The 27276-nt window shown below is 46.8% G+C and overlaps 2 protein-coding genes across 5 annotated transcripts in view; both read left to right on the top strand.

Annotated features, from left to right (window-relative positions):
* Positions 1-16231, top strand: part of GFPT2 (glutamine-fructose-6-phosphate transaminase 2) — a 45515-nt gene extending 29284 nt beyond the window's left edge. The window contains exons 10-19 of the mRNA XM_082650035.1: positions 2580-2743; positions 4182-4277; positions 4357-4454; positions 4741-4861; positions 7504-7661; positions 7812-7926; positions 10651-10778; positions 12782-12949; positions 13969-14130; positions 15356-16231. Of these exons, the coding sequence (XP_082506161.1) occupies positions 2580-2743; positions 4182-4277; positions 4357-4454; positions 4741-4861; positions 7504-7661; positions 7812-7926; positions 10651-10778; positions 12782-12949; positions 13969-14130; positions 15356-15400 (1255 nt within the window). The 3' untranslated portion in view covers positions 15401-16231. The remainder of the gene's footprint in view (positions 1-2579; positions 2744-4181; positions 4278-4356; positions 4455-4740; positions 4862-7503; positions 7662-7811; positions 7927-10650; positions 10779-12781; positions 12950-13968; positions 14131-15355) is intronic.
* Positions 16232-25366: 9135 nt separating this feature from the next.
* Positions 25367-27276, top strand: part of MAPK9 (mitogen-activated protein kinase 9) — a 58437-nt gene continuing 56527 nt past the window's right edge. For 3 of the 4 annotated variants that reach the window (XM_082649831.1, XM_082649829.1, XM_082649832.1), the window contains exons 1-2: positions 25367-25474; positions 26476-26548. The gene's annotated coding sequence lies outside the window, so the exon portion shown is untranslated. The remainder of the gene's footprint in view (positions 25475-26475; positions 26549-27276) is intronic. The other variant, XM_082649830.1, reaches the window with a different exon arrangement.

The raw sequence follows: 27276 nt of genomic DNA on the forward strand, positions 1-27276 counted from the left end.
CATGGCCGCTGAGCCTGCGCGTCTGGAGCCTGTGCTCCGCAACGGGAGAGGCCACAACAGTGAGAGGCCCGCGTACCGCAAAAAAAAAAAAAAAAAAAATCCACTTGAAAGGCTGTTAGAAGTTATACTTGTGGCTGGTTAGAGTATAAAGGTATAGAAATTCGACATTCCAGCAGTTGTCACTTTGCTGTCAGCTCAGTGAGGTGGGTGGTAGGGGACCATATCTACCCTGTTCCCCCTCATGTCTCCACAAGTGACTGGCACAGTAGGCTCTCAGCAAACTTTTGTTGAACTAAAAAAGTAATCTATTTACCAGAGCTGAAAAAAAAGTTTTAATCCCTTAAAATAAATTTAAATAAAAATAGTCCAAGAACCTGTTTGGGGAAGACTACAGAAATTTACCATGAGAAATAAGAAGAGATTTGAATAAAGGGAGAGATTCCACATTCCTTGGTAGGAAGCCTTAATATTATTCTGAAAACGTTAATTGGTTTAAAGTTAATTTAATAATTAAAAATTATTTTTAAAGATATTGACTTCTTAATCTGTAAATTCGATGCTATAATTAAAATCCTTGACATTATTTTGTTTGTTTAGGTTTTTGGAACTTAATAAAGTGATTCTATAATGTATTGTGTGTAGATGAAAAAGCATATATTGAAAAATAAGAGTGACCAAGGTGACCGTTTCAGGTACGAAGGCACATAGAGCTCTCGTGACAACAGTGGCCAGCATTGCTGTGCACTTATGGCTGGGCACTGTGCTGAGGGCTTCACCAAGACTATCCCATTTAATAATCACAACAAACCTCTGGTGAAGGCACAGGGGTCATCTCCCAGTTTAAAGCAGAGGAACCCGAGATGGGCTCAGAGGGGTCATGTCTGTGTTGCCTGAGGGCAGAGGCTGGTAAGAGACAGGGATGAGGATTCCACCTCAGGTCTAATTCCTGGGCCAGTAATTTTGATGACTGCCATCCATTCTGTAAATTAAAACAGTAATTATATTTAAACATGCAGATGTACACACACAGGTGAATACAAACACACGTATTAAGCACTGTCTGAAGGACAATACTTGTAAGTAGCATTTATCTACTGGAGATTGAATCGGGCCGTTTTTACTTCTTCCTCTTGTTGCCTGTGTTTTCTGCTTTTTATTCAAAGAATGTATATTGTTTAAAATATTTTTTCCAGTGCAGTGGCTTTCCATCCTTCTTTGTCTTTCTTCCCTAGGATCTGGAGACACCTCTCTTAGAACCATAGAACTTGATTATTTCTCTTTTTAACTTTGCATCAGGAGTTTTAAATGCTCCTTTTTCTGCACAGGGCACATGTCGGTGTAGCACTTGGTAGAATGAGGGTTTTTTTCTCCCATGGTCCTTCAGGTACCACCTTCATGGTTTTTACCATATCTATGTACCACCTGTACTATTGATTACCTAACTTTCTTTTTCATTTACCAACTTTTCTAACAATTTTATTTTTAAAAGAAACTTTCTGTTTCCATCTCAAGGGAAAAATTCTTATTTCCACACAGAGAAAGTTACTATAAAAATAAACACAATGACTGCACATTTCATTAGTGGATAGATCTTATAGTTTGCTTTTAAGTCCCCCCGCTTTTTCTTGCTTTGTGTGTGTGTGTGTGTGTGTGTGTGTGTGTGTGTGTGTGTAAGAAAAGGAGTCATCTGTCCTAATGAGTTTCCCACTATATGGATTTTGTTGAGTGCCTCCTCCATGTTCTTCTGTTCACCGTATTTCCTGCAAACAGAAGTTTATAGGTGTCTAGAAGCTTGATCTTCAGGTTTGCTTTTTTTTTTTTTTTGGCAAGACTATTTAATAGGTAGTGTGTCCTTCCATCAGGAGGCACTATGTCTCATTGTCTTTTTGTAGTACTGTTAAAATTGATCAGGGGGTTCAAAGATCAGAAGCCTTATCCATCCATTATAAAGCTGCTCTTAGCTTTTCATTTCTTCATTTCAGTAGCCACTGATGGACCTTGATTAGGGCTATTAATGATTAGGAATTCGTAAGTTGATTATTATAATTCTATCATTCCTTCTTTATTAGCTATATTTCTCCTATAAAGAGAAACTTGCCTTCATAAACTGTGGTTATTCTGAAAGGTCATTTGGAAAGGCAAGATAAATGTTTCATTCTTTCCCTTTATTATTCAGAATGTGTTGGTTCCTGAGCATTCTCCAAAGGTGACATTGTTTGGATCCTGATTCGAGGAAAGCAATTATAAAAGGACATCTATGAGATTACTGGGGAAAATTGAACATACTGGATACTTGATGATATGAAGGAAAAACTATTGCTCTTAGATGTGATAATGGTATTGTAGTAGGGTGAAAAATAATCCTTGTCTTTTAGAGCTATAAGCTAAAATGTTTACACATGATTTGATGTCTGGACTGGCTTCAAAATAATTCTGGGTGGAGGGGAGGGGCGGGAGGTATGAATCAATGTTTATATGCCATATCCTAAAATGCTATTCAGTGTTACTGATATGGACCCACATCTTGTAACTGTCAAGGACAGGCCCCATCTCTGACACCCATATTTTCCTTGCTCCAGCGCTATCATAGAACACACCAACCGGGTCATCTTCCTTGAGGATGATGACATTGCTGCAGTGGCTGATGGGAAACTCTCTATTCACCGGGTCAAGCGTTCGGCTAGTGATGACCCATCTCGAGCCATACAGACCTTGCAGATGGAATTGCAGCAAATCATGAAAGGCAGGTGTCCTCTGAGGGTCCCTGTGCAGCAGCCTCATGGGGCAGGTGCTCTGTGGGGGAGCTCCTGAGACTCTCTGCCCTGTCATGGGTGGGCACTACAGCCTTCCTGCCTGCTGTGAGCACCGGAGTGGGGCTGCAGGTGGTCTGTGGTTCATACATCTCAGGGGATGTGGGGCACCTGGCCTGGCTACTCCAAAGGGGCTTCTGACCATGCCCCGGCACCAGGTCTCCCTGCTTGAACTGACCCCAGTCCATCAACTACCTCCCTTTACAGATTCTCTGGGACACATTCCTACACCCCAGGCATCATTTCTTCTCTGGATGAGAGGCCTGCAGTAACGGGGGACTGTGGACTACTTTCTCCTTGTGAGGGGAGTCTATCTTCCTGCACCCACACTTGTCTCCCTACACCCTCCTCTCCACAGGGCAGCCTGGGTAAACGTTTAAGAACGTGAATCATACCCTCTTATCATGCTGTGTAAAGCCCTCCAATGGCTTCCCACTGTTCTCAGCATAAAACCCACACTCCCTGCCACAGCCCACAGCCATCCACACACAGCCTGGCCCCACCTTGCACAACCCTTCTCCACTGTGCCCCTCCCTGCCCGCCCTGGCTGCCTCACTGTTACTCAGACAGGCGGAGTGCTTACTCCCCTGGGGGTCATCGCACTCACTCAGCTTCGCACAGGACCAGCTCCTTTTGATCATCTCTCCTGAAACGTCACCCCCTCAGAGAGGCCTTCCCTGATCCATATCTGCAATGGCCCGACCCCTCCTCACTTGCTCTGTTTGCTTCGTGGCACTCTTTCTACAAGTTCTCTGCCGAGGGCAGCAGACAGGGACACTGTGATGCTTGGCATCATGCGTGTGTGTATCCCAGAGGACACTCCCGCCTTGTCTGTGGACACCTGTCGACAGGCATCAGGCACAGCACCCGTCGGGGGTCTTAGATGTCATCCGGTTTCATTCACATCAGAGCCCTAGAAATATGTGGCTAAAAAGATTTTTGGTTTTTTGTTTTAATACAGTGTATAGGAGGGAATTTGGTTTAAAAAAAATTGCCTATTTCCTTAGGCTCGCTTAATTTGTACTTCCCTAAGTAGGTGGGTGTTAGGAAGTAAAACATTTTACTTTCCTCTGGCCTTGTTAAGAGGAGCGTGGCCCAGGAAGGCCAGCCATGCATTTGTTACTTACATCCCTCCCTCCCTCAAGTTGCAGGGTCTGATACGCACATTGAAGATAATAATCATACCTTATCTGGCTTGTCACCATGAGTATCAGGTGGGACAATACCTGGAGACACCTTTTGTAATCTGCAGTAGCCTTTACATGTGTCACTGTGACTAACTGCATAACAACTGTTCTTCTTGATTAAAAGCTAAGCAGTGAAAGTGTAACAACATTAAAATTGACATCCTGTTGATGTTTGTTTGACCAGGTAACTTCAGTGCATTTATGCAGAAGGAGATATTTGAACAGCCAGAATCAGTTTTCAATACCATGAGAGGTCGGGTGAATTTTGAGACCAACACAGGTAATCCCTCGTCCGAGCCCTGGGCCAATGCACAATCCCTGTGTCATGTCAGCATTAACACACTGCATGTGTCCTGCAGTGCTTCTGGGCGGCTTGAAGGACCACTTGAAGGAGATCAGACGATGTCGCCGGCTCATTGTGATTGGCTGTGGAACTAGCTACCATGCTGCTGTGGCCGTAAGTGCAACATGCTGGGCCCTTGATAGTGCCTGGGAGGCAGTGTTGGCTAGGACAAGATGAGTCTTAAATGCTGTCATGCATTTGGCCTTCCAAATTTGGTGCCATGAGCCAGTACGAGAACTGGCATGGAGCCATTTCTCCAGCAGTTTGGCCTGTGAATGCCTGAAGTTCCCTGCTCACCTGGACGCAGAGGTTCCATTTCATCAACTGTCTTAGAAGCCCAGCCACCTTTGTCCCTGTACTGTTCATGACTGACTTTAGTCCCCATTCTTGTTGGCTTCAGACGCGGCAAGTTTTGGAGGAACTGACCGAGCTCCCGGTGATGGTTGAACTTGCTAGTGATTTTCTGGACAGGAACACACCTGTGTTCAGGGATGACGTTTGCTTTTTCATAAGCCAGTCAGGTAAGGGTTACAGGTTTTCACTAGTTCATCTCAGGGCTCTGTCCTCTCAGTGACACACCATGCAGCTCCCTCCCTCCTTCATCCCATGAAGTTCTCTGCACATAGACCATGTGCCACACTCTCTCATGCCCAGGGTCATTCAACCCTCAGAGCCATCAGCTACTGTCCCATTTTATGGGGAGGGCCATGCAGCCAGGTTCTCCCTCCTCCTGCTGTTCCAAGTCCAGGACTTAAGGGACCACTCACCGAGATACTCAGAAATGTGTGCTGGGTTTAAATTAGAGGAAAGTTTAATTCTGCTAGTTGAGAGTCACTTCAAGAACTGTGTGGGCACCATACAGTGCTCACGCAACCCAACAGTGCGAGGCATGGAGAAACACTACTCAGGTGTAGAGAGCCCAGGCTGCCCTCAGCTCAGGAAACCCTGCCTGGGCGGCATTCTAACACTAGGCTTGGGTGTTTGCTCCAGCTCAAGGCAGGACGGAGGGTCAGGGAGATGATCCATGGCCGTATGCTTGGAGTCCCCATGAGCTCTAGGAGGATTTTTATACACTGAATTATGGAAAATCCCAAACTTTTATAAAAGAGAGACTTGCATAAAGAAGCACCTAGGCTCAGCAGTTATGTTATGGAATAACTCACCCATCTTGTGTCATCATATCTACTTTAACCCCTCCCCTTCACTGTGTTATTTTAAAGTCAGTCTCAGACATCATGTTATTTCATCCATAAATATTGCAGAACGTATCTCTAAATGATAAAAGAAAAAATATAACACCAATGTCATTATCGCAATTGAAGCATTAACAGCAATACCCTAATATCTTTTTATACTGCTTTCATTATGAAGTTTCAATACCATTTCCATTTCAGTAACAAGCTAAGAAAAACTAACACAGACACAGCCACCATCTAGCTGACCACCTCGTACCCAGGTGCTGCCCTCTGACTTCAGTTGCCACTGTTACCTTTGGGTTTACAATCCCATCAGAGCCTAAAAATGTTTCATGAATTGGTGGAAGCCACTAACCAAAGAACAGAAGTGGTTTTAATGTGAAAATAATGCAGTGGCACCTCCTGAGTGACTTCATAGAAGGGGTTTAAAGTTTCACTTTGTTCACCCCTTTACATTAAATTTTTTTAACTGTATCAAAAATGGGGATGTTGCCGATGAAGACAGAGCACCCCATGAAGATAGAGCTCCCTTGCTCCCATAGGTGCTAAGGGAAGGCCTTGTAGCACCCCAGTTCACTAGACGCAAGTCTGAGCAGAAACAGGAGAGGAGAATTGGGCCATAGTAGCACCAGCCTGCACTGCAGAGAAGTTAGGACAGCACAGCCAAGAGTGGTGACTCTGTGAACATTGAATGTTTGGTTTTATGTTCTGGATCATATTTAATTTAGCTTGAGTTCTTTAGGACTTACAAACATAGGAAGTTTGTGCTGGTTTGTGCATGAACCTATTTAAGCTTTTTTATAAAAATAATTTGAGTACACACTAGGACAAGAAATGTTTTCCTTTAAAACAAGATCTGTTTGAGAACACCATTTAGGGGCATTCTTGCTTTTTAACTTAAATCTCAGCCCATTCTGAATAAGGCAGTTTAGAGTCCGAGAAAGGGCACTGGGAGCCAGGCCCACACTATCACCCACAGCTACTTGGCCTTGAGTGAGTGAGGCATTGATTTGCTCCATCTCTGAGTACCTCATCCTCAAGGGAAAATGGGGATGATGCCCCCTACAGAGTTGTCATGAGAGTTCAGTGAGACAGTGGATGAGCAAGCACTCGCCACATAAATAGTAGCAAAATCGTGAATCTGAGAATCAACCAGGGCACAAGGCCAGGCTGTAGTGTGTTGAATAGGAAATGGGAAGTGAGAAAGTGGAGAAGTATTTATAAACCACTCTGTCTTAATATTCAAGAGAAATTAGATTAGAGAAGAGCTGGGACAAGAGAATCTTGAACCATTTTTAGAAAAAATAATCTCACATATTTTTCATGAAAACATCAATTGTAGAACTTAAATGTTCTATTCAACACTTAATCATGAACAAACTTTTAATAAATTCCTTCCAAATTAGTTCCACTTACTAATCAGCTTTCATCTTCTAGTTACATAAATGATCACAATGAACCACATTAATTGCATTACTAAACACCCAAGTGATCGAGTGACTCCCATATGTCTGTGCTGTCAGGGTCCCCACATGGAGGCCCCATCCAGTTGAACAGTTTACCAACTTTCATGAGAAAGGTCTTAACATCCCCTAGAACATGCACTTCACACTGAGTGGTAAAATGAGAAGTGATAAATTAATTTCAACCTTCAAATTCAAATCCCTATGAATGTTTTATTTTCCTATTTACTTTTAAACCTAAAGAACTCTCCTTTTTCAAGATCTAAGTGCTAACTGTGTTTTTGGTATTCATAGCCCTTGAATAAAGAGCATCTTACATTAAAAAAAAAAAAAAGAATCAACCAGAAAAATTGTTGAGCATGCATTTTCCTTTCTGAGCACACACCAACTGTGTCTGGACATCAATTTCTGCCTAAGGGCCAGAAGTAAATGAGTTGGGGGCTCGGGGTTAAGGCTGGCAGAGCCCACATACCTGTGAGCTGAAAAGAAGGACCTGTGTGGCAGGTGAAACCGCAGACACCCTCCTGGCACTGCGCTACTGTAAGGACCGCCGGGCCCTGACCGTGGGTGTCACCAACACTGTGGGCAGCTCCATCTCCCGAGAGACTGACTGCGGAGTCCACATCAATGCAGGACCGGAGATCGGCGTGGCCAGCACCAAGGTAGAAGGAGCCATGTGGGCACCCGCAGGAGGGCCTCTGCTGGGTGGGTGGACAGGGGGCCAAGAGGGGAGCCCAGGAATCTGTCTCGTCTTGAGTGGTCACCACATGTACATCACCCCGGCTCTGCTAGCACCACTGTTTTGTCCTCAGGCTTACACCAGTCAGTTCATCTCCCTGGTGATGTTTGGTTTGATGATGTCCGAAGACCGCATTTCACTACAAAACAGAAGGCGAGAGATCATCCATGGCCTGAGATCTTTACCTGGTATGTTCCAGAGCTAAACTGCTCATTATCAAATCCTGTGGACTGTTCCTGGCTGCTCTCTTACTTGACTCTCTCCCATAAACAATGCTGTTAATCATTCCCTTCTCCTCAAAACTTTTACTTACCACTGAATCCCTGAAGCAGCCCCCACTGGGCCAAGATTAAAGTCCGCACTTGTCACCAGGCCACGGAGCCCTGCACTCTGGGCCCCTGTGCCTCTGACCTCATCGAGCTCCCTCCCCCTCCCTGAGCTGCCTCACTGACCTTCTGATCCTCAGCAATGCCAAGCTCTTTCCACCACAGGGCTTTTGCACTGGCTCTTTCCTCTACCAAAACCCTCTTCCTCCAGCTCTTCATATGACTGACGCCTCCCATTACCCAAGTCTCAGCTCAAATGTCACCTCCGGGACCCTCCCTGGCCACCCTAATAGGGGCACTAATCCCCTGCCCATCTCTCTAAAAAACATTAGCCCATTTCTTTTCTTTATAGCACATACCATGATCTGAAATTACCTGTCCTCCTGTGAATTGGCTTGTCTTCCCCAACCGTGTCTGCTCAGTGAGCACACAACCGTGTCTGTCAGAGTCACTGCTGGATGCCAGGTGTCCAGCCAGGGCAGACATTCAGTAGTTGCTCAGGAAATACATAAGAAGGAGTGAATGGCCTCACACCTCTTCCTGGCCCAAACTGCTCCTTCACAGTCTCACCAGACTTTATTCTGGAACCAAGGGCAAACCTCAGAGAAGGCAGTGAGGGAAAGCCACCATGTAACCATACAAGCTCTAGGGGTCTGAATCTGACCAAGACAACATGCTGAAAATTTATTGACAAGAAAAACTTTCTTAACTTTAAGCCAGATAATAATCCTGCAAAAACAGGACTCTATTCTGCTAGACAGTTACCAAGATGTAAACCCAAAGGTCCTGGGGTCCCTTTCAGTCAAAACTATTTTCTTAGTAATATGTTATTTATAGTGAATAAGATGCTTTTGCCTTTCTCTCTGTGTGAACATCTGCAAAGGCAATGATGGCCGCCGCTGGCACTTTAGCACATTTCAAGGCAGAGGCATCACACTATTCCCGTGACAGAAATGCACATAGCTTCACTTAGGAATGTCTTTGATGATATGGTAAAATGCATTAGTCTTATTAAACTGCAACACTTTTTAATATTCTACGTGACAAATGGAAGGTATGCAGCACCCTGAGGTTGTTCCAGAGAAAAACGCCCTATGATTGATTAACAAGCTGAGTTGGTACTTGGCAGACATTTTCTCAAAAGTGAACCAAGTTATCCTGACACTTTGAGAAAAACAACTGATAACAGTTTTTTGGGGGTTTTTTTTTGTTTTTTTTTTTCGTTGCGGAGCACAGGCTCCGGACGCGCAGGCTCAGCGGCCATGGTTCACAGGCCCAGCTGCTCCGCGGCATGTGGGATCTTCCCAGACCGGGGCACAAACCTGTGTCCCCTGCATCGGCAGGCGGACTCTCAACCACTGCGCCACCAGGGAAGCCCCTGATAACAGTTTTTGTTGCTAATGATAACCTTCGAGCTTTCAACCGAAACATGATCTGGAATACTTGTAGCTGTCAGCTCGAGTTTGACCTCCTCCCAATACTCAGAAACATCTCTGATGAGATCACAGTGATTTTAACAAATATGACTTTTTAAAAAAATATTTTATAATGAAATGTGTCCATTTTTAGAAGATTTGGGTAACTCAGTGAACCAATATTTTGCAAATGGCCAATGCAGTGTTATAAAATTATGCACATGTAAAAGACCCATTTAGGTAAGTGCAAGATAGACAAATACATTTTAATGTAACAAGGTAGGAAAAGTTTGTTGATATGATCTCAGATTCCACATTTGCACCTACCCTTTTAAGAAATTGTCACTTCTTAAGTTTGGTGTACTATCAAAGAACATTCACAATTATTTGAAAAAGTTGTTTAAATATGCCTTCTTTCTCCAACTACAAATCTCTGTGAGGCCAGATTTTCTTCCTGTACTTCAACCAAAAAACATATCACAACAGATTGAATGGGGAAGCAGATAGGAGAATCTGTCTTTTATGAAAAAGTCAGGCATTAAAGATTTGCAAAAATGTAAAATAGTGCCACTCTTCTCACTGATTTTTTTCATTTCATGGGTTTATTATTATTTTTAAATGAATGAATAAGTATCTTTAATTTTCTCAGCTTCTATTCTGGTAAATATTGATAGCTATAACCCACAAAAATAAAGGTTTTTAGAAATTCACAGTAAATGTTAAGAGCGTAAGGGAGTCCTGAGACCAAAAAATTTGAGAAGTGCTGGTCCAACCTACACTGGCTTTGTTTCCAGACATGGCATGTGGCCCAGATGAGGGGCATTAGTATGGAGTGTCAGCTGTGTGGCTGGTCAGCTGGGGATTTAGCCTCTCTGAACCTCTGTTGCCTTGCCTGTAAAATGGAGCTAGAAATAACACTTCCCTACTTACTTATGTGCTCAGGAAAGTATAAACACAAATACGAATCACCATCACAATAAAATCCTGGCCGATAACACAAGCTATTTCCCATAATCTACATTTAAAGTCCTTTGAAACTAATACAAGGAAGGCAAGTGTGTAAGTGATGTGAGTTCTAAAACCTTGTCTTATACACCATGACTTTTCTTTGTGAATCTTGTTTTATAATTGGTGTGACTGGCTCTCCCCCTCTGCTATGTGCTTCACTTAGAGCTGATCAAGGAAGTGTTGTCACTGGATGAGAAGATCCACGACCTGGCCCTGGAGCTCTACACACAGAGGTCGCTCCTGGTCATGGGGCGGGGCTATAACTATGCCACGTGCCTGGAAGGAGCCTTGGTGAGCCCCCTCTGACCAACCCCCACCTCCACTGGCCCCTGCATGATGGCAGGCATGGGAGACACCCCAAGAAACCAGCAGGAAGGAGGGCAGAGCATTGTGCTAGGGGAGGGGAGGGTTTCGCTCACTGACCAGGTATTCTAGCTCTGGCCACACGGAGATGAGGGCTCCTGATCTCCTGAAAACAAAGGGGGCAGGGCAACCTTATGAGAGCCCCTGAGGTGTCAACCTGCACCAGGCTCCATCTGGAATAGCTCATTCTTACCTCATGAGTATCTTCTGAGAGGCTGGCAGTTATTGTTTACATTTTACCCAGGAGCAAACTGAGCCTCCAAAAAACTCATCTTGCTCAAAATTACATAGTGGAAGTGATCAGCCTAAGATTCGAAATCAGGTCCATTTGGACTTTGCTTTTTTCCACTGCCACAAGCAGTCTGCATGGGAGGATTTGGGCAGACCAGAGTTGCAGGGTTGGGTCTCTGTAGAGTGTCCCTCTTACTCCTCAAACTTCCAAGGGGAGCTGGGATCCTTCAGGAATGAGCATTGAAATTCCTGTATTTTTTATATCAGTGATTGGCTGTTTTGCCCACTGCAGCTATAAAGATCCATACCGGCTTGAGAGAAAGCCGTTGGAGTAGGGGTAAGATGCCAGGACCACAGGGCTACTGAGAGGGTGGGAAGTGATGTCCAGGGACCCGAGCCTAGTGCTTGCCCTTTACTCACTATCCACCTGCTGTTTATGGATCAACAAGCAAGGTAAATGGGAGACTGTCACAGGAGACACCCCGAGAAACCAGCAGGAAGGAGGGCAGGGCATTGTGCTAGGGGAGGGGAGGGTGAGGCAGCATTTGGTACCCACACATGGGTATCATCTATAACTCAGCTTGGCTGCCCTTCTCTCCCCGTGGGAACAAGTGGCTGCTCCCCACCACCACCCCCATTTGGAAGAACGATGCCAGTTGTGGGAAACATTCACAGTATTACAGGAAGTGGGGAGTGGGTGTGGGGTACAAGCCATGAATTGCCTGACTGCAGTGAGATTCAACTCCCACATCCTTCCAGTGGATATTCTGACCCCTGTCAAAGGAAGTGAGAGGCCAGGCACACTGCTTCTCAGGGGTAATAGAGGCAATGCCTCGGTGGGGCACACTTTTGGCGCCCCAGCCCCGTGCCTCTGCCATCTGGTGTGGGGTGCTCAGCTGCAGCTCCTGAGTGTGCTGGTGAAAGATGAGTATTCAGCTGTGTCTCCAAGTTAGTCTTGGGGGAAAGAAAGAAGCTTTTACGCTGCTGCTGGCACAAGTCAGTGGCCCCTCTGTGGTGACTTGGGTACCAGCACTTCAGCCGTCTGCGGCATCCAGGATGGAGCCACACTCCTGACAATGTTTCCCTGACCCAAATAAATAGTTCTAGGGAGTTGAGAAATGTTTTCTTCAACACTCTCACCAGTTCAATGACATGGGTTTAATGGTAACTGAAAAAAAATGTGTCTCTCTAAACATAGGGGGAAAACTCCATTAACACCCCAGTGTGTGTGTGATTTTGCTTGATAGTTAAGTTGGAGCAACCCTTTGGAAGTTATTAATGATCTAGAATTGGGGGAGTGATTAATCAGATAATTGAATGAAGGTGTAGAATAAAATGCCATCATTACAAATTATAACTGTTAGGGAGGCCATGTGGCTGGCTACAGAGGGGAAGGGGGAAAGCTAGATTGACACTGACTTGTCCATCCAAGGCGGGTGACTGTGTCCCAGAGCTGGTCTGGGTTCACAGGCTGTGTGCTGGGCTTTGTGCATGCTCTGGACAGCAGCCAGCCCTCTCCCCTGGCCCTGGCCTTTTCGGCTGCCCTCAGTGCTGTTGACTGCTCCATGTGTCCATCTGCCTCTTGGCCCTCAGCTCCCTGCTTCCTGGAATCATTCCTTCCCGCCTCCCCTTTCTCCCCTCTGGCTGATCTGCTCCCTGTCTTCCCAGTGTGACAATGATCCCACCTCATGTTTCCCCAGAAAATTAAAGAGATAACCTACATGCACTCAGAAGGCATCCTAGCTGGGGAGCTGAAGCACGGACCCCTGGCGCTGATTGACAAGCAGATGCCCGTCATCATGGTCATCATGAAGGATCCTTGCTTTGCCAAATGCCAGAATGCCCTGCAACAGGTCACAGCCCGCCAGGTGAGGGCTCTCTGCCACACATGCCTCCTGTTCTCTTCCACACATGCCCGCCTCACCCACCGTCTGCCGGCACCAGCTATGGGTGTTCCTGCTGGGGAGTAGGCATGAGCACACACTCTCTCCTGGGGCCCCTCATGTGTGGTGCACATTCAGAAAGGGACTGGCCAGCCTGCGGCCATGCCCACAGAAGCTCTTAGGTGAGGCCCAGTGATCCAGATTGCCCAGAGGGGTCCTGGATCCCAGGCATGGAGACCAGAGGAGGTCTGGTGGAGAGCCCTGGGGATAGTTCTGATATTGGCCACCCAGAGTTAGTCAGATTTCACAGGTGAAGGACACTGTCCTCCACAAGACCGCCCTCACTTCAGCCACTAGCTACAATCTTTGGGTTTCCTAGACCACCCACACTTCTGACCAACTGGATCCAAATTCAGGAATTCCCACCACCCCCTCAGTTTCAATAATTCGCTAGAACTTGTAGAACACAGGCTGCTCTCTCTGCCCCGAACATTCTTCCCACACTTCTTCGGGGAGTTGGCCTCTCATCATTCAGGTCTCAATACAAATGTCTCCTTTTTAGAGAGCTCCTTGGACCTCACCACTGTCTCCCAAGCATGTTACGGGGTTTTACCGCCCAGGTGGCTTTTATCTGAAATTCATTGTTATTTATCGGTTTGCTTATTTACATTTTTGTTTTCTTACCACTTGACTATGAGCCCCTGGAGTAAGGGGTAAGAGCTCCTGCTCTTTGCAAAGCACATTGGAGCCACTCACAAATGGGTGCTGCATGAACGCAGCAGGAGGTGACCCCCTACCAGGGAAGAATACGAACCTCACCAAAAAAGCCTCCAAACTCTTTGTCCTTTACACAAATCGGATACATCACCTCATCCATAACTCCAGCAAAAGCAAAAGATCACTGTTATGATTGCAATATGTTTATCTCAGAAACTCTGCTGTGTGTGAGGGATTGCTTCTTTCAGAGATGATCTGCATCTTGTGATCACATTTCTCTGTCTTAGGGTCGCCCAATCATACTGTGCTCCAAGGACGACACTGAAAGTTCCAAGTTTGCATATAAAACAATCGAGCTGCCCCACACCGTGGACTGCCTGCAGGGCATCCTGAGTGTGATTCCACTACAGCTCCTCTCCTTCCACCTGGCTGTACTCCGAGGATATGACGTACGTCTAAAAATTGCACATCACCCAGCAAAGGGGAGAGACATAACCCAGAGTTCCATTTGGTTCTTAAATACTTATTTGGCATAAAAATTCATAAGAGAAATATTTACATTTAAAATAACTGTTTTTAAAGTAACTTATACCCCCTGAAAACAAGATGGGAACTGCAAGATGTATGAAGGCCATATTAAACCATAAGCTTCTCACCCAGAGGCAATGTTAATTAGCAAATTTAATATTTTATTCCAGTCTTTTCCTTGTGCCTGTGCATTTTTAAAGATTTTTTTGAGATAATATCAAGGATGAACTTTTATAACTTCCTTTTTAACATATTACAAATATTTTCTCACATCTTGAACTTGTAAGCAACACTTGATCATTGCACAATATTCCACTGCAGTCTTACAACACAGATTTTAACAATTACTTAACCGGTCTTCTATTATTTAAACTGTTTCTAATTTTTTGGAATATCTGCATAAATAACAATTGCAGTGAATTATCTTTGTATATACATCTTCCTCCCACATTAGAAGATTTATCCTCAGTCTAGCAAATCATTCAACATTTTGGAACTCCTATATTGTCGATTTCTGTTCCAGAAAAGAACCAGTTTATGATCTCACCAGAAAGTATGTGTGCAAAGAAATAGTTTTACTACAATTTTGAGAAGCTTTAAAAAATATATATCAATACCAAAAACAATATAACAAACATCCGATGGTATATATACCATCCAGCATTGACATTTGCCAACATTTTGTCATTTTTGTTTCTTCCCTTTTTTAATGTTATTGTAAATGAAATAAGACCCTGTAGATAAAGTTGAAGGCTACTTTATCAACCATCCTCAGTCACATTTCCTTCCCAGTCCCCACCCTTAACCAATAATTTAGTGCATCTACTTCCAAGAAAAGTGAATTTTTAACAGTACAAATTGAGCTAGCTGTTTTTAATAGCATGAATCATATCCTTTTAATAGTGTTAACACTGCGTGACACAGGTGCCCCATAAATATTTATTGCATAAACTAAACATTGTACAGTTCAGTGAAGTTTCTGGAATAAGGAACTGCTTCCAAGATGCAGGTCTCAAGGAGCTCATGGTTGGAGGTGCCCAGGAACACCTGTCTCCTTGTCGTCAAGTACTCTGAGAGTAGGCTTTATAAACACAGTGTGTTGCTGAGACTTGTGGGGTCCTGAGCAGCTACTTTCTGTCATTTTAGGTTGACTTCCCCAGAAATCTGGCCAAGTCTGTAACCGTGGAATGAGAACAAGAGTGTGAGAAGACCATCACCACCTTTAATCTGATTTAAGACCTTTCCCAGTGACATCAAGTGGGAAGAAAAGCTGGCATTCTGCGTGTTCTGAGTAGATTCCAGTAGAGCTTGACAGCTTTGACGTGCCTTGTACCCAAGTGCTTTGCTTACAGCAGATAGTGTTTCTCTGTGTCCTGAAGTTGCCAGAGGAGAAGGGAATCATTGTTTACACATGGGATCTGAGTGGACTTTTCCAATACCGTGCAATAGAGATACAGCTCTCTTCAGAGTAACTGTGAACCTTTTTTAACCAACACTAGTTAGTTTTAAAGACAAAATATTTATAATGACAATTGTATAGCTTTTAAGTTATTTTTCTAGTATGTGGCTTTCTGTAGCCAAGGTAACGCCCAGACCATACCCTCAGGCTACCCAGTGCACCCAGTGTCCTGGCAGGGAGCATTCATCTCAGATTTGAGCACCAGGCATTGCCCCTCTGGACTCCTTTCTCCTTTCCCATCCTCTCTTGGCTGCTCCTGAGTCCTGTCCCCTGACTTCAGGGAAGCCCCCTCCCACCATCTTCCTATGCCTCTTATAAGTCCTGTCAAATCTCAACTCCCTTCATCAGTGTCTTCTCATCTAAATCTCTCCGACAACTTCTCTCTGATCATGGTTCTTTTTAAGATCAGGCAGTATTTTGGTCCCTGCTCCTGCCCATAGTAAAACAGCCTGAAAAATCCCATGCAAGAGAGTAGTTTCAAGAGGGCTAACTTGCCCTCTATTTAAAAGCATGCACAATCAAAGTACTATGCAATTTTAAGACAATAAATACAGTACAATTTTTTTGTCTTGTGCGTGTGGATTTTTGTTATTCTCATTCTTTTCGCATGCTTTTGAGGGCTCCTCAAAACAAACTCAGCAGTGTCTCGTGGGGGCAGCCCTGTTTGTTGGTAGCCACACCCGTGACCTATGTGCTTCTAGGATGAAAATGAGCACTATTTTAACAGAATGGAACAAAATGCAGGAGATTTGGGACTTTGGAATGAGAATCCACTGAATAGCTGTTGGAGGGGGTTGCCCAGAGCCTGAATGAAGCATACAGAGGTGAAACTCAAATTTGTACTTTTTTCCCCCAGTAAGCCTATAAAGTCACCAATTTTATTAATAGAATCAGGCAGGAAGATAGAAAGCCAGAGACAGAATTCTTGTAGAGTTGGAGTTTGGCTCCCTATGAAAGTGCTATCCCAGACAGCTCGAGTGGTGTCTTCATGGCAACTAATTGGTATGTGTAGCTCTAGAATCCCATCAGATCTTTGTTCTGGATTACCTGTGGGCTATTCAGTGACCTTTTTCATCCTATTCTATGCTCTACTCTGTATCACAGGGGTTGGAAACCTGGGAACTACATTTCCAGGTTAAATTCCACCAGTGAGAGACACTTCTGGGAGATTTGAAAGACAGTTTAGAAATTATATTATTCAATGAGAAATTCATATCACTCATTCATATAACTTATTTCTGTGCTGGCAGAGGCAGACAGGAGGTCCTGTTGTGGCCCTTGGCCCCAAAATATCCTCTATGGTGGGGCTCCCTACAACTCACCCATCACTCAGTGCTCCAGGCTGTGGTGGCCACCAGCAGAGCTTTCCTGTGGATCCTCCAAAATCCTAATTCTGGAGAGTTGGCAGGAACCCAAGGGGCTGTGATGGCATTCTCTGACCTTCCTCCTGCCCTTCTCACAAATTAACAAGTGTGTAAGTCTTGTTGGAAATGCCTGCTCTGGTTTCTGTCTTCCTGACCAAACAATGACCAATACAACTTCAGGTTAGGAGACTACAAACTAGCCAGAACATTTTTATCTGAACAAGGACCAGAAAAATGTATTTCATCCTTAACACCTGAGAGGTGATGACCATCCTGACTTCTGTGCTCATTGTTCCCTTGCTTTTCTTTATAGTTCTACCTGTGTATCTACCCCATACAATAATACTCAAACAATAATACTGCCTAGTCTTGAAATCGGAGGGCAAGCACACACCATTCATGCAAGGAGTGGGCAGCACTGTCCCCGCTGGGCAGAGGCTCCAGGAGGAGGTGAGTGGAGCAGTCTTCGGTCATGGTCTGACCTCCGCTTCTCTGGGAGGTGACAAGGCCCTTTCTGGGGAACTCACGAGCAAGGTCACAAGTGAGTCTTGGAAAACACTGGGCTCTCCACAGTCAGGTGCCTGGCAAGACTGAAGTGTAGACCAGGAGCTGGACATGCAGCAGAAGTCCGGTCAGTGAGAGTGGGCTGCTCTGTCCTTTCTATATCTGAGCCCATCGTGGTCTACCTCCCGCTCTCAGGGAAAAGCTGGAAACTTCTGTGAGTTATATGCGTGTCCTCATCAGAGCCTGAGGGGAGAGACCCTCATCAGCACATGGTCAAGACAAGCCAAGTACTGATGAGAATCTGGGCCAAGTTCTCCTGGGCTTTCTGTCCTCAGGTTAAGAAGATGGACTGATGGAAGGGGGGTCTTGGTGATGACAGTCTATGTGCCAGGTCACACTGCTGCAGTGTGGCTCAGTTGCCCTCCACAGCTGCTGCAGAGCTGTCACCTTGGGATCACCTTTCACCATCCTCCAGGGGATTCTCTCCTCATCTCTCATGTCTCTTGCTTCCTGTCTCTGTGTCTTCCTTCTTCTGAGTCCTTTTTTGTTTTGGTGGAGCACATACTTCTTGAGTAAAGATGCTGGGAGATAAATGTTTTGAGACCTTGCATGTCTGGAAATGACTTTATGACTCACACTTGATTGAGGGTTTGGCTAATTATAGAATTCTAGGTCAGATAAAAATGTTTCTTTCAGAATCATAAAGGTAATGCTCCCTTACCTTGTTCCCAGTATTGCAGTTGAGGAGTCCAAAGTCACTCTGGTGTGCCTTTGTCAGTGACCTCTTTATTTCCTTCTTTTTGTTCCCTGTGTTCTGAAATATCACAACAAAGGTGCCTTGGATCTCTTTTCATTTAGTGTTGATTTCAGTCTGGTTACTCATGATCTTCAAGTCTGGGATGTTTTCTTGAGTTACTTTTTTATGGATTTCTTTTTGTTTCTCTAGTCTCTCCGTTATTCAGAGGTGAAGCTGCTGAGGGTTATAGCTCAGGGGTAGAGCATTGGACTGCAGAGGTGAAGCTGCTGGAATGGCCTGTAATTTCTTATCCTTTCTATTGTCCATCTTATCTTTTTTCTCTACTCATTGGGAGATTTCTTCAATTTTCTCTCCCAACCTGTCTACTACCAAGATTTTCCATTTCTGCCAAATGATTTAATTCCCAAGAACTCTTTTTTTGGCTCTGAATATATATATATATAATATTTTAAATTAACTAAAGCCCATAATTTATTCATATCTTCTTAATTTGTATCTAATTCCCCTTTCCTATTCAAGGACATCACATGTCTCCTTGGGCTCCTTTTGGCTGTGCCAGTTTCTCAGACTTTCCTTGTTTTTGATGACCTTGACAGTTTTTTTTTTTTTTTTTTTTTTGCGGTACGTGGGCCTCTCACTGTTGTGGCCTCTCCCGTTGCGGAGCACAGGCTCCGGATGCGCAGGCTCAGCGGCCATGGCTCACGGGCCCAGCCGCTCCGCGGCATGTGGGATCTTCCCGAACCGGGGCACGAACCCGTGTCCCCTGCATCGGCAGGCGGACTCTCAACCACTGCGCCACCAGGGAAGCCCACCTTGACAGTTTTGAGGACTGTTGCTGGGTATTTTGTATTGATAGAATGTCCTACATTTGGATTTGCCTGGTGCTATTCTTGTGGTTAGACTGGCGCTCTGTGTTTTGGGGAGGAAGACCCCAGAAGTAAAATGCCATTCTCATCACTTCATATCAAGGGTACATACTATCAACATGTTTTATCACTGTTATGTCAGGTGACCCTTGACTGAGGTAGTGTTTGTCGGGTACTCTATTTTTCCCCCCTTTCCATACTGAATTTTTTGGAAGGAAGCCATCATGCCTATCCCACACTTAAAGAGTAGGGAGTTATGCTTCACCTCCGTGAGGGGAGTATCCACATAAATTATTTGGAACTCAGTACAGATTTGTCTGTTCTCCATCTTTTTGTTACATCATTTATTTCTGTTACTATGAAACTCATGGATATTTATTTTACACTTTGAGTCATAACCCAGTGCTATGTTATTTTGTTGTTTGAATTGTTCCAGCTATGGCTATTGGGAGCTCTTTCAGTTGGCTCTTGTGACATGACCCCTCGTTTGTGTGTGTACTTTGTAAGCACTTCCCTTTCTTGCACTACAACTTGTGCTAGGCTCATCTTGTATATTCCCTGCCCCTGCCCTAGAATCAGCCATTGCTCCAAGGACCCCTGGTTTCCTTTATTTGTGAATGGCATTAGAAAACAAGACCTGGGCTCTGGCTGTGTTTTCACTCCTGGGATGTCATTGCTTCTAGGCCATCTCAGCTGAGAGAGCAAGACATAACTTGTGTGCTGAATTTTTTAATGGTGGTTCTTGTTACTAGGATGCAATATTTTTTCATACTCTTTGAAGCCTGCAATGATTTTTTTTTTCCTTTGGAATTTTCTTCTCTACATAGTCTCTGTTTCTTTCAAGATGCAGTTTTCTGTTTGATTGTCTTAATTTTCTTTGCCATGTGACCTTGGGCTGTCCAGTCAGATTCAAGGTAGGTGGAAAGTCCTGAGCACACAGTGGGGCTTATTTTGATGCCAAGATTCACTGCCGGTCAATCTGGAAGGGGGCTTGTGGGGGGATGGAGGTCAAGCCTTTACTTTAGGCTTCAGGGCTGGTCAGACTCCCAGAGAAGAGCTTTCCAGTCCCTTGCCTTTGAGCAAGGGTCCAATGGCTGGTGCTCTGGGAGAAACCTGGAAGAGGAGGGCTGAGGGTCACTGCATTCAGTCATACAGTCATGGATCAACCCCATTTTCATACAGCTCCCATGCCTTCAGCTGTGCCCCCAGCTCAGACATGCTTTTTTTTCTTTAACACCTTTATTGGAGTATAATTGCTTTACATTGTTGTGTTAGTTGCTGCTGTATAACAAAGTGAATCAGCTGTATGTATACATATATCCCCATATCCCCTCCCTCTTGTGTCTCCCTCCCACCTTCCCTATCCCACCCCTCTAGGTGGTCACAAAGCACGAGCTGATCTCCCTGTGCTATGTGGCTGCTTCCCACTAGCTATCTATTTTACATTTGGTAGTGTATATAAGACACCCTGTTTCTTATTACCAGAGAATAAAACCCAGACTTCTGTCTTTCCCAGCTGTTTTCTGCCCTTTCGCCTGCCACGTCCTCACATGAGCCTGACTGACCAGCAAAGGGTGGGAGCCCTGCAAGGGGGAGCCATCAGAGTCCTCCCATGGGGGTTTTCAAACTTGACTTGAGACAGAGGGTCACTCCCCTTGGGTGGTGGAAGAGCAGAAGGTGACATGGAGAGAAGGAAGCTGACACAGAGGAATGGGATGGGTAGAGAGCTTGCCTCTGGCTTTCAAGGCCTCAGCCTGGCTCTCAAGCCTGCAGTACTGAAGCCAGCTCTACCCCCGCTCTCCCTCAGGTGCAACAGTGCAGGAAACTCCCCCAAATTGTCCCCATTGGTTTAAGTGCAATGTGGCTTTCTATAACACACAACTAAAACAGTCCTAACTTGAATCCTTTGGCACATCTCTGGTCCTGGTAAGGGCTGGGGAGAAGAGAGAGGAGGGGTTAATGGACTGTGGGGAGAGCAGGCAAAGTCGAGGGAGGGGGCCAAAAGCAGCCAGAATGAGAACACTCACATACCCTGTGTGTAAGGTCGGCACCCCGCGTTTGGTACTTTGCTCCTTGAGTCCTCGCATCAGGTTGGGTTCACCACTTCCCCATTGAACTGAGGCTCTCTGAGCCTAATCCCTTGCCCAGAGGAGCACAACTAAGTGGAGAGCCTGACTGGAACCCAGGTGAAGAGGCCCACATGGGATGGGGAGGTGGGCAGTGTCTGCCAGCAGCAGCATCAAGGGCAGGGAAGGGCAGCCAGAAATGCTCTAATGAGGCTTGGCAGAAGCATGAGCAGGCCAAGGGCAGAAGTCCCCAGCCAAGAACCAAGCCAGGTTTTTCTCTCTGACTACTCCTCCTCTCTCACCCCTACATCCTACCTGTAAGACCTGACAATTCTACCTCTTGAACAGTTTTTTTTTTTCCTTTACATCAAGTTTGTTTTGTATAATTTACACACATTAAAAGTCATCCTTTCTTAGGTGCACAATTCTGAGTTTTGACACATATATAGTCATATGAGGACCACCATAATTAAAATACAACAGAGTATGCCCATCATCCCCAAAAATTCACTCATGGCCCCTGGGAGTCATTCCCCTCCCCACACTTGAGCTTTGACAACCACTGATGTGACTCTTTTTTTTCCAGAAGGTCATATAAATGGAATCACGTATAGTTTTTATGTTTGGCTTCTTTCACTTACCATGTTTTTAATACTTATCCATGCTGTGCTGTGCACTCGCCACCAGGCCAGTCCTTTCTGTGTCAGGTAATATCCTACTGCATGGATGTACCACAGTTTGTCTTTCCATTCACTGAATTATGGACACATGGGTTGTTTCTAGTTTTTAACTGTTTTGAGTAAGGCTGGTATGAACATTCACGTAAGCTCTTTGTGTGAACATGCTTTTATTTCTCTAGGGTATATATCGAGGAATGGGATTGCTGGGTGGTATGACAGCTATGTGTTTAATGTTATCTGAAACTATCAAACTGTTTCCAAAGTGGAGAAACCATTTTGCTTTTCCACCAGCAGTGTCTGGGAGTTCCATTTGCTCCACATCACCATCAACACTTGCTATTGTCTTTTTTCATACAGCCATCCTAGTGGGGTGTGTAGTGATAGTGGGTTGTAATTTAATTTGAATTTGCCTAAAGTCTTGAAACAGTTTTAAAATCAGATCCTTCCTTTTGACACCTGCTGCCTTGGCCCCAGACCAGACCTCATCTTCTCTTACAGGGACCTTTGCAATAGCTCCCTAATTGGTCTTGTGGTCTTAAGCCCCTCATCCCTGAAACTTCATGTGCCCTAGTGATCTTTCCAAAATAAACATCTAATCACTCTGCTCACTTCCTTTCTTAATACTCCACAACAGCTGCCCTTTACCTCCACAGCCAGGTCTCCACCCTGCGATGCCCCAAGGGCTATTAGGTAAGGGGTGAGTGAAGTTGCAGGCAGATGTGGATAATAGGGAGTTGTGGAGACTGTGGTGAACTAGGGGTCTCACCTAAAGGGGCAGCTGCCACTCAGTTCCAGCTGACTACTATGCGAATCTGGGCCCCATGTTGCCAGAGCTTTAACTATTCAAGAGAAACCAACAATTGAGTGTTTCCAAGGTGAAAGCTCCCAATTTTTAAATGTTGGCAACTAAAAAACTTAAAAAACAAAGAAACAAACAACTCTCAGGGTTAAACAAAGCATATCAGTGAGCTGAAGCCAGCCGATGGGCCTCCGGTCAGCTGTGCCAGTCCATGCACCTCAAAGCCCTCAAAACTCTCCAGTCGCCCTTCTCCATCTCCAGCAAGACTAGGTGATATGTGGTTTCCTGAATATAGCATGCATGTCCTCACTTCTGAATCTCTGGGTCTGAGTGCGCTTTCTGCCTAAAGCACTGGCCCAGAACATTCCTGCTGGCTTTCCAGCCTCAGCTGGGGCTTCCTCCTGTCCAGGAGGCCTTCTTCAACTGCTCCTCTCCACCTGGCAGGCTAGATCAGCTGTCAGTGCTCATGTGTTCCCCCTTCCCCCACCCCTGCAGTTCTCACCACACTTGTGACAGGATCTTCTCTCTTGTTGGCCTCAACCGGAATCCTGTGCACTCTTCCAAGCACAGACCAGCTCCCTGGCCCCCACCCTGTAACCTCAGCTCTATGTCCATAAATGTTCCCTGTACTTCATAAGCCAGAAAAAAGCAGAATCCTTTCAGAAAACTCAGCAGGAAATGTATATAGGTTTGTATGTGTGTACAATGATTTTTGGTACTCACTTTCCATGGGATGAGTGCTGCAAAGTCAGGGCTGGATTGTGTGTGAGAATGGGTGCTCCTTCCTAATCTGAGAAGAAGCACCCATGAGTGCTCCATCGTAAAACCACAGCTCCGACGGTTTCCCATAATCCTTGATGGTGGTAATTTTTGCTCCCTGTTTTCTGTTGTGCACCTGGGGCAGGTGGCAGTAAGGTTGAGTGTGGGCAGGAGCCTATCAGGTGGGCCCTCCTCAATCAGGCAACACTCAGGAGTTACAATTTCAAGCAGGGATGGGCCACACTCAGTTTTAGAAAACTTGTTCTGGTAGCCAAGGTAGGGGTGGCCTAAGGGGGACACTGCACCTGGATCCCTTCCTCTACTCTACCTCTCTTCTGAGGTCCTGGTGCCCCCAGCCTGGCCATGGGTCACAGGCTTGCCAGCTTCCCCCAGTTCTGCCACCCTGCTCCATGCCCCTCAGCCCCTTAACCTCCCCCCTCTGCAGAGTCCTGCTCCTTCCCCCAAGTTTGGCCCCTGCCCTGGCCACCCTGTGGTCCTGGCCACCCTGTGAGGGCTGTTCCTCCTTCACAGTCCACCAGTCTCCCCATCCGCAAAGTCCAATTCCCCTCACCCCATCCACGGACCTCTGAGCTTTTCCCCACTGTGTCCAGCCTCCTTGCCTCACTTCCAGCCTTGCTCATCCAAACAGATCCGACACCACCTCTCCCATCATTTCACATGACTCCAGACATGCTGGAACCAGATCCAGAGGCTAGAGGGCTGTGGGAGATGCCTCAAAAGAAGGTCAGTGTCTATATGTCAATGCTACTCTTTCTCTTCGTCCCAGCTTACCCTTCCTCCTCCCCATGTCCTCAAGTCCATTCTCTACGTCTGCGTGTTTAATCCTGTCCTGCCCCTAGGTTCATCAGAACCATTTTTTTAAAGATTCCATTCACTTTGTTATACAGCAGAAACTAACACAACATTGTAAAGCAATTATACTCCAATAAAGATGTTTAAAAAATAAATAAATGAAGTGATCAGGATAAGGGGAAAAAAAAAAAGGTCAGTGTCAACAAACCCCAGGTCCTAGGGGCCCTCAGCACTGCATTCCCTTCCCTCCATTTACGACTCTGCCATTCTCCTCTGAGACAGAAGCTTGAACTCTGCCCCAGGAGCACCAGCCTGTCCTCTCCTGCCCTGTCGCTGACCTGCCGAGGATACTTGTCTGCACATGGCCACCTCCTCGCATCTCCGTCCCCGACTTCTGGGAGCACCCCTACAAACTCGTTCATGGTGAGCAGAGGAATCCAAGGTCCTCTCCTCTCGTCCCCACTCCCTCGCCGCCTCCGCCTCCCGGTCCTGGACGCCAAGGCCCCAGCTTCCCTCGCCCTGGCTGGCCCTCGCCCTCACCCTCACCCCGGGTTTCCCCCAAATGGACCGGCTCCGTCTCCCTCCAGGCCGACTCGCCGCTGCCAGTCTGCACCTGCAGCCCTGTGGCCCGGCTTTCGGTCCCGCCAGCCCGCCCTCTCCACCGTCTCCCGGCTCCGTGTTCGGCCGCCGCGCCGTGGGCCCCTGTGGGGGCAACGAGCTCAGCTAGCTCGCCGAACAGTGCCTGCGTCAATAAGGCGCGGATCCGGTCTGCTGCGCTACCTTCGAGCGCCGCTCACCAGTCACTGAGGGCCCTGGCTCCGCCGGCCGCCCCGCCCGAGCCGCCCGGCAGTAGTTCGTCCCCACCACCCCGCGCGCGATTGGCTGCACCAGTCCGACTTACCGCGCGCCGATTGGTCGGCGCGCGGGTCGGTCAGGCCGAGCGCCGCTGCGGCGGCGGCGGCGGAGGAGAAGAGAGCCAGACCGGAAGGGATCTAAGCGCTCCGGCGCCCCTCACACCCACTGCGGCGGCGGCGGCGGCGGCGGCGGCGGCAGCGGCGACGGCGGCGGGGCGGAGCGGAGCAGAGCGGGGCGGGGCGACCGGCCGAGCCCCGGGCAGCGGAGCCGCGAGCCGCCAGCGCGCAGCGCCGCCAGTCCGCCCGCCTGCCCTCTCCTCTTGGCGCGGCGGCGGGGAGGCGAGGTGAGCCCGGCGGGCGGGTTAGGCCCAGCGGGGACTCTCGGGCCGAGCCTCGCTGGGGAGGGACGGCGGGAGGGCCGCGCGGCCGGGATCCACGGGGAAGGGGGAGCGCGGGGCTGGAGGACCGGGTTCTGTGGGGCCGACCGGGGTCTGCGGGGTGCTGGTGACCCCGGCCGCAGCCCCTCGTCCCCCGGGCTGCCGCAGTCACCCCTCCCTACCGGCTGTCAGCACCCCAAAGCTGAGGGCCCGCTCCCTAGTCTGGCCTTGGCAGACCTACCGTAGGGTCTGTGGGGGCCCCCCCCCCGATTGTTTGGCACACAGCAGCACACCTGCTCCGGGATGCTCAGAAGCCTGGGATTTGGTTCCTGCGACCTTAGCAAAGGCACTGACACTTGATGTTTCTCGGTTTTCCCCTCAGCAAAGTGGGAGAAATGTCTGCCCTTTGGGACAGTGTTGTTGTCAGGCTATATGAATGTGTGTGAAAGCGCCTGGGCAGGAGCCCAGTGCACATTTGTGAAAAATTGGGCGGCATACTGCTCCTTGCTGGTTTGAGTGTGGCAGGAACCCCCTCCCCATTCGCCCATAGTCCCCCATACTAACGCTGCTCCAATGCCTTGTCATTGCACACTCAGTGCCCAGCAACGCCAGAGCGGGCCCTGCCCACCCCACCCCACCAACCCACCCCTCCAACCCCCCACCACTCCCCCAACCCAGAGCACCGTTCTCCTGTCCCACCCACCTTACTTGCCTTGAACGTTCTGTTTACCTCAGGACCTTTGCACTTGCTGTGTCCAGTGATTGGCGTTGTCTCCCGGATCTTTGCACAGCTGGCTCCTTCTGGTTCTTCTTCTGGTCAGATGTCTCACTTTACACAATGCCTTCCTTGACCACCCTCTTTCTTCCCTTAGTAATTCTTTCTCATTATGTTGTTTAATTTTCTTCCTAGTATCTGGTTTGAAACTATTCTATTGATTTGCCTGTTTATTTTCTGTCTCTCCCACTAGGATGTAGCTTTATGAAAACAGGTAGTTGTCTGATTTGTCCACTGCTTTATCCCTAGTGCTTAGAAAGCACACAGTAAGTACTCAGTAATATCAGTCCAGTGAATGAATGAATGACCCTGCCCGCCTGTTGCTTTTCCTTTATGTTTGTTTAGTGACTTCTGACTAACTTGTGAAACTAGTATGCAGATGGAAACTTGCTTTCATTTTGTGAAACATTTTAATGTCCTTGACCCCTTTATTTGGTAACTGTCAGAACAAGCTGTGATATAAAATCTTACATTTTTGTAATGTTTTAGCTGTAACTTCCTTCCACACATTCAGGAGACATTTACTGAATTCTACATTATCTAGGTCAGGCTTTCTGCTCGGCCCTGGGGACACAAAGGCAATAGCAACAGGGTCCCTTCCTCCAGAGAGCCCAAGAGCCCAGTAGGGAAGGCAGACATGTAGAGAGTATTAGGACAGCTGGCTGTAGAGGGGGGGCTGTGCCATGGAAACTTGGAGGAGGCGATGGCTGGTGCTGGAGTTGAGCCTTGAATGGTGATGAGAAACTTGTCAGGTGGGGGAGGCAAGAAGTGGGAAAGGGCAGGGTGAAGGAAGAACTTTAGACCAATGTGGGGTCAAAATCAGCCTGTTGGGCCAGGTGTAAGAGAGCTTGGAGTAGTGGGGACCCTGGAGAACCAGACCCAGCTCACCCAGCAATTTTTAGAAAGAAGTCAGAACTCGACGTTTGTATCTACACTCTCTTGATTTTGAAATGTTGGCAGTAGCTAATTTTAAAATGTTTTAAATGCTGTGAAA

Source organism: Grampus griseus (assembly GCF_964374135.1).
Source record: "Grampus griseus genome assembly, chromosome: 3".
In the NCBI taxonomy this organism is placed as follows: Eukaryota; Metazoa; Chordata; class Mammalia; order Artiodactyla; family Delphinidae; genus Grampus; species Grampus griseus.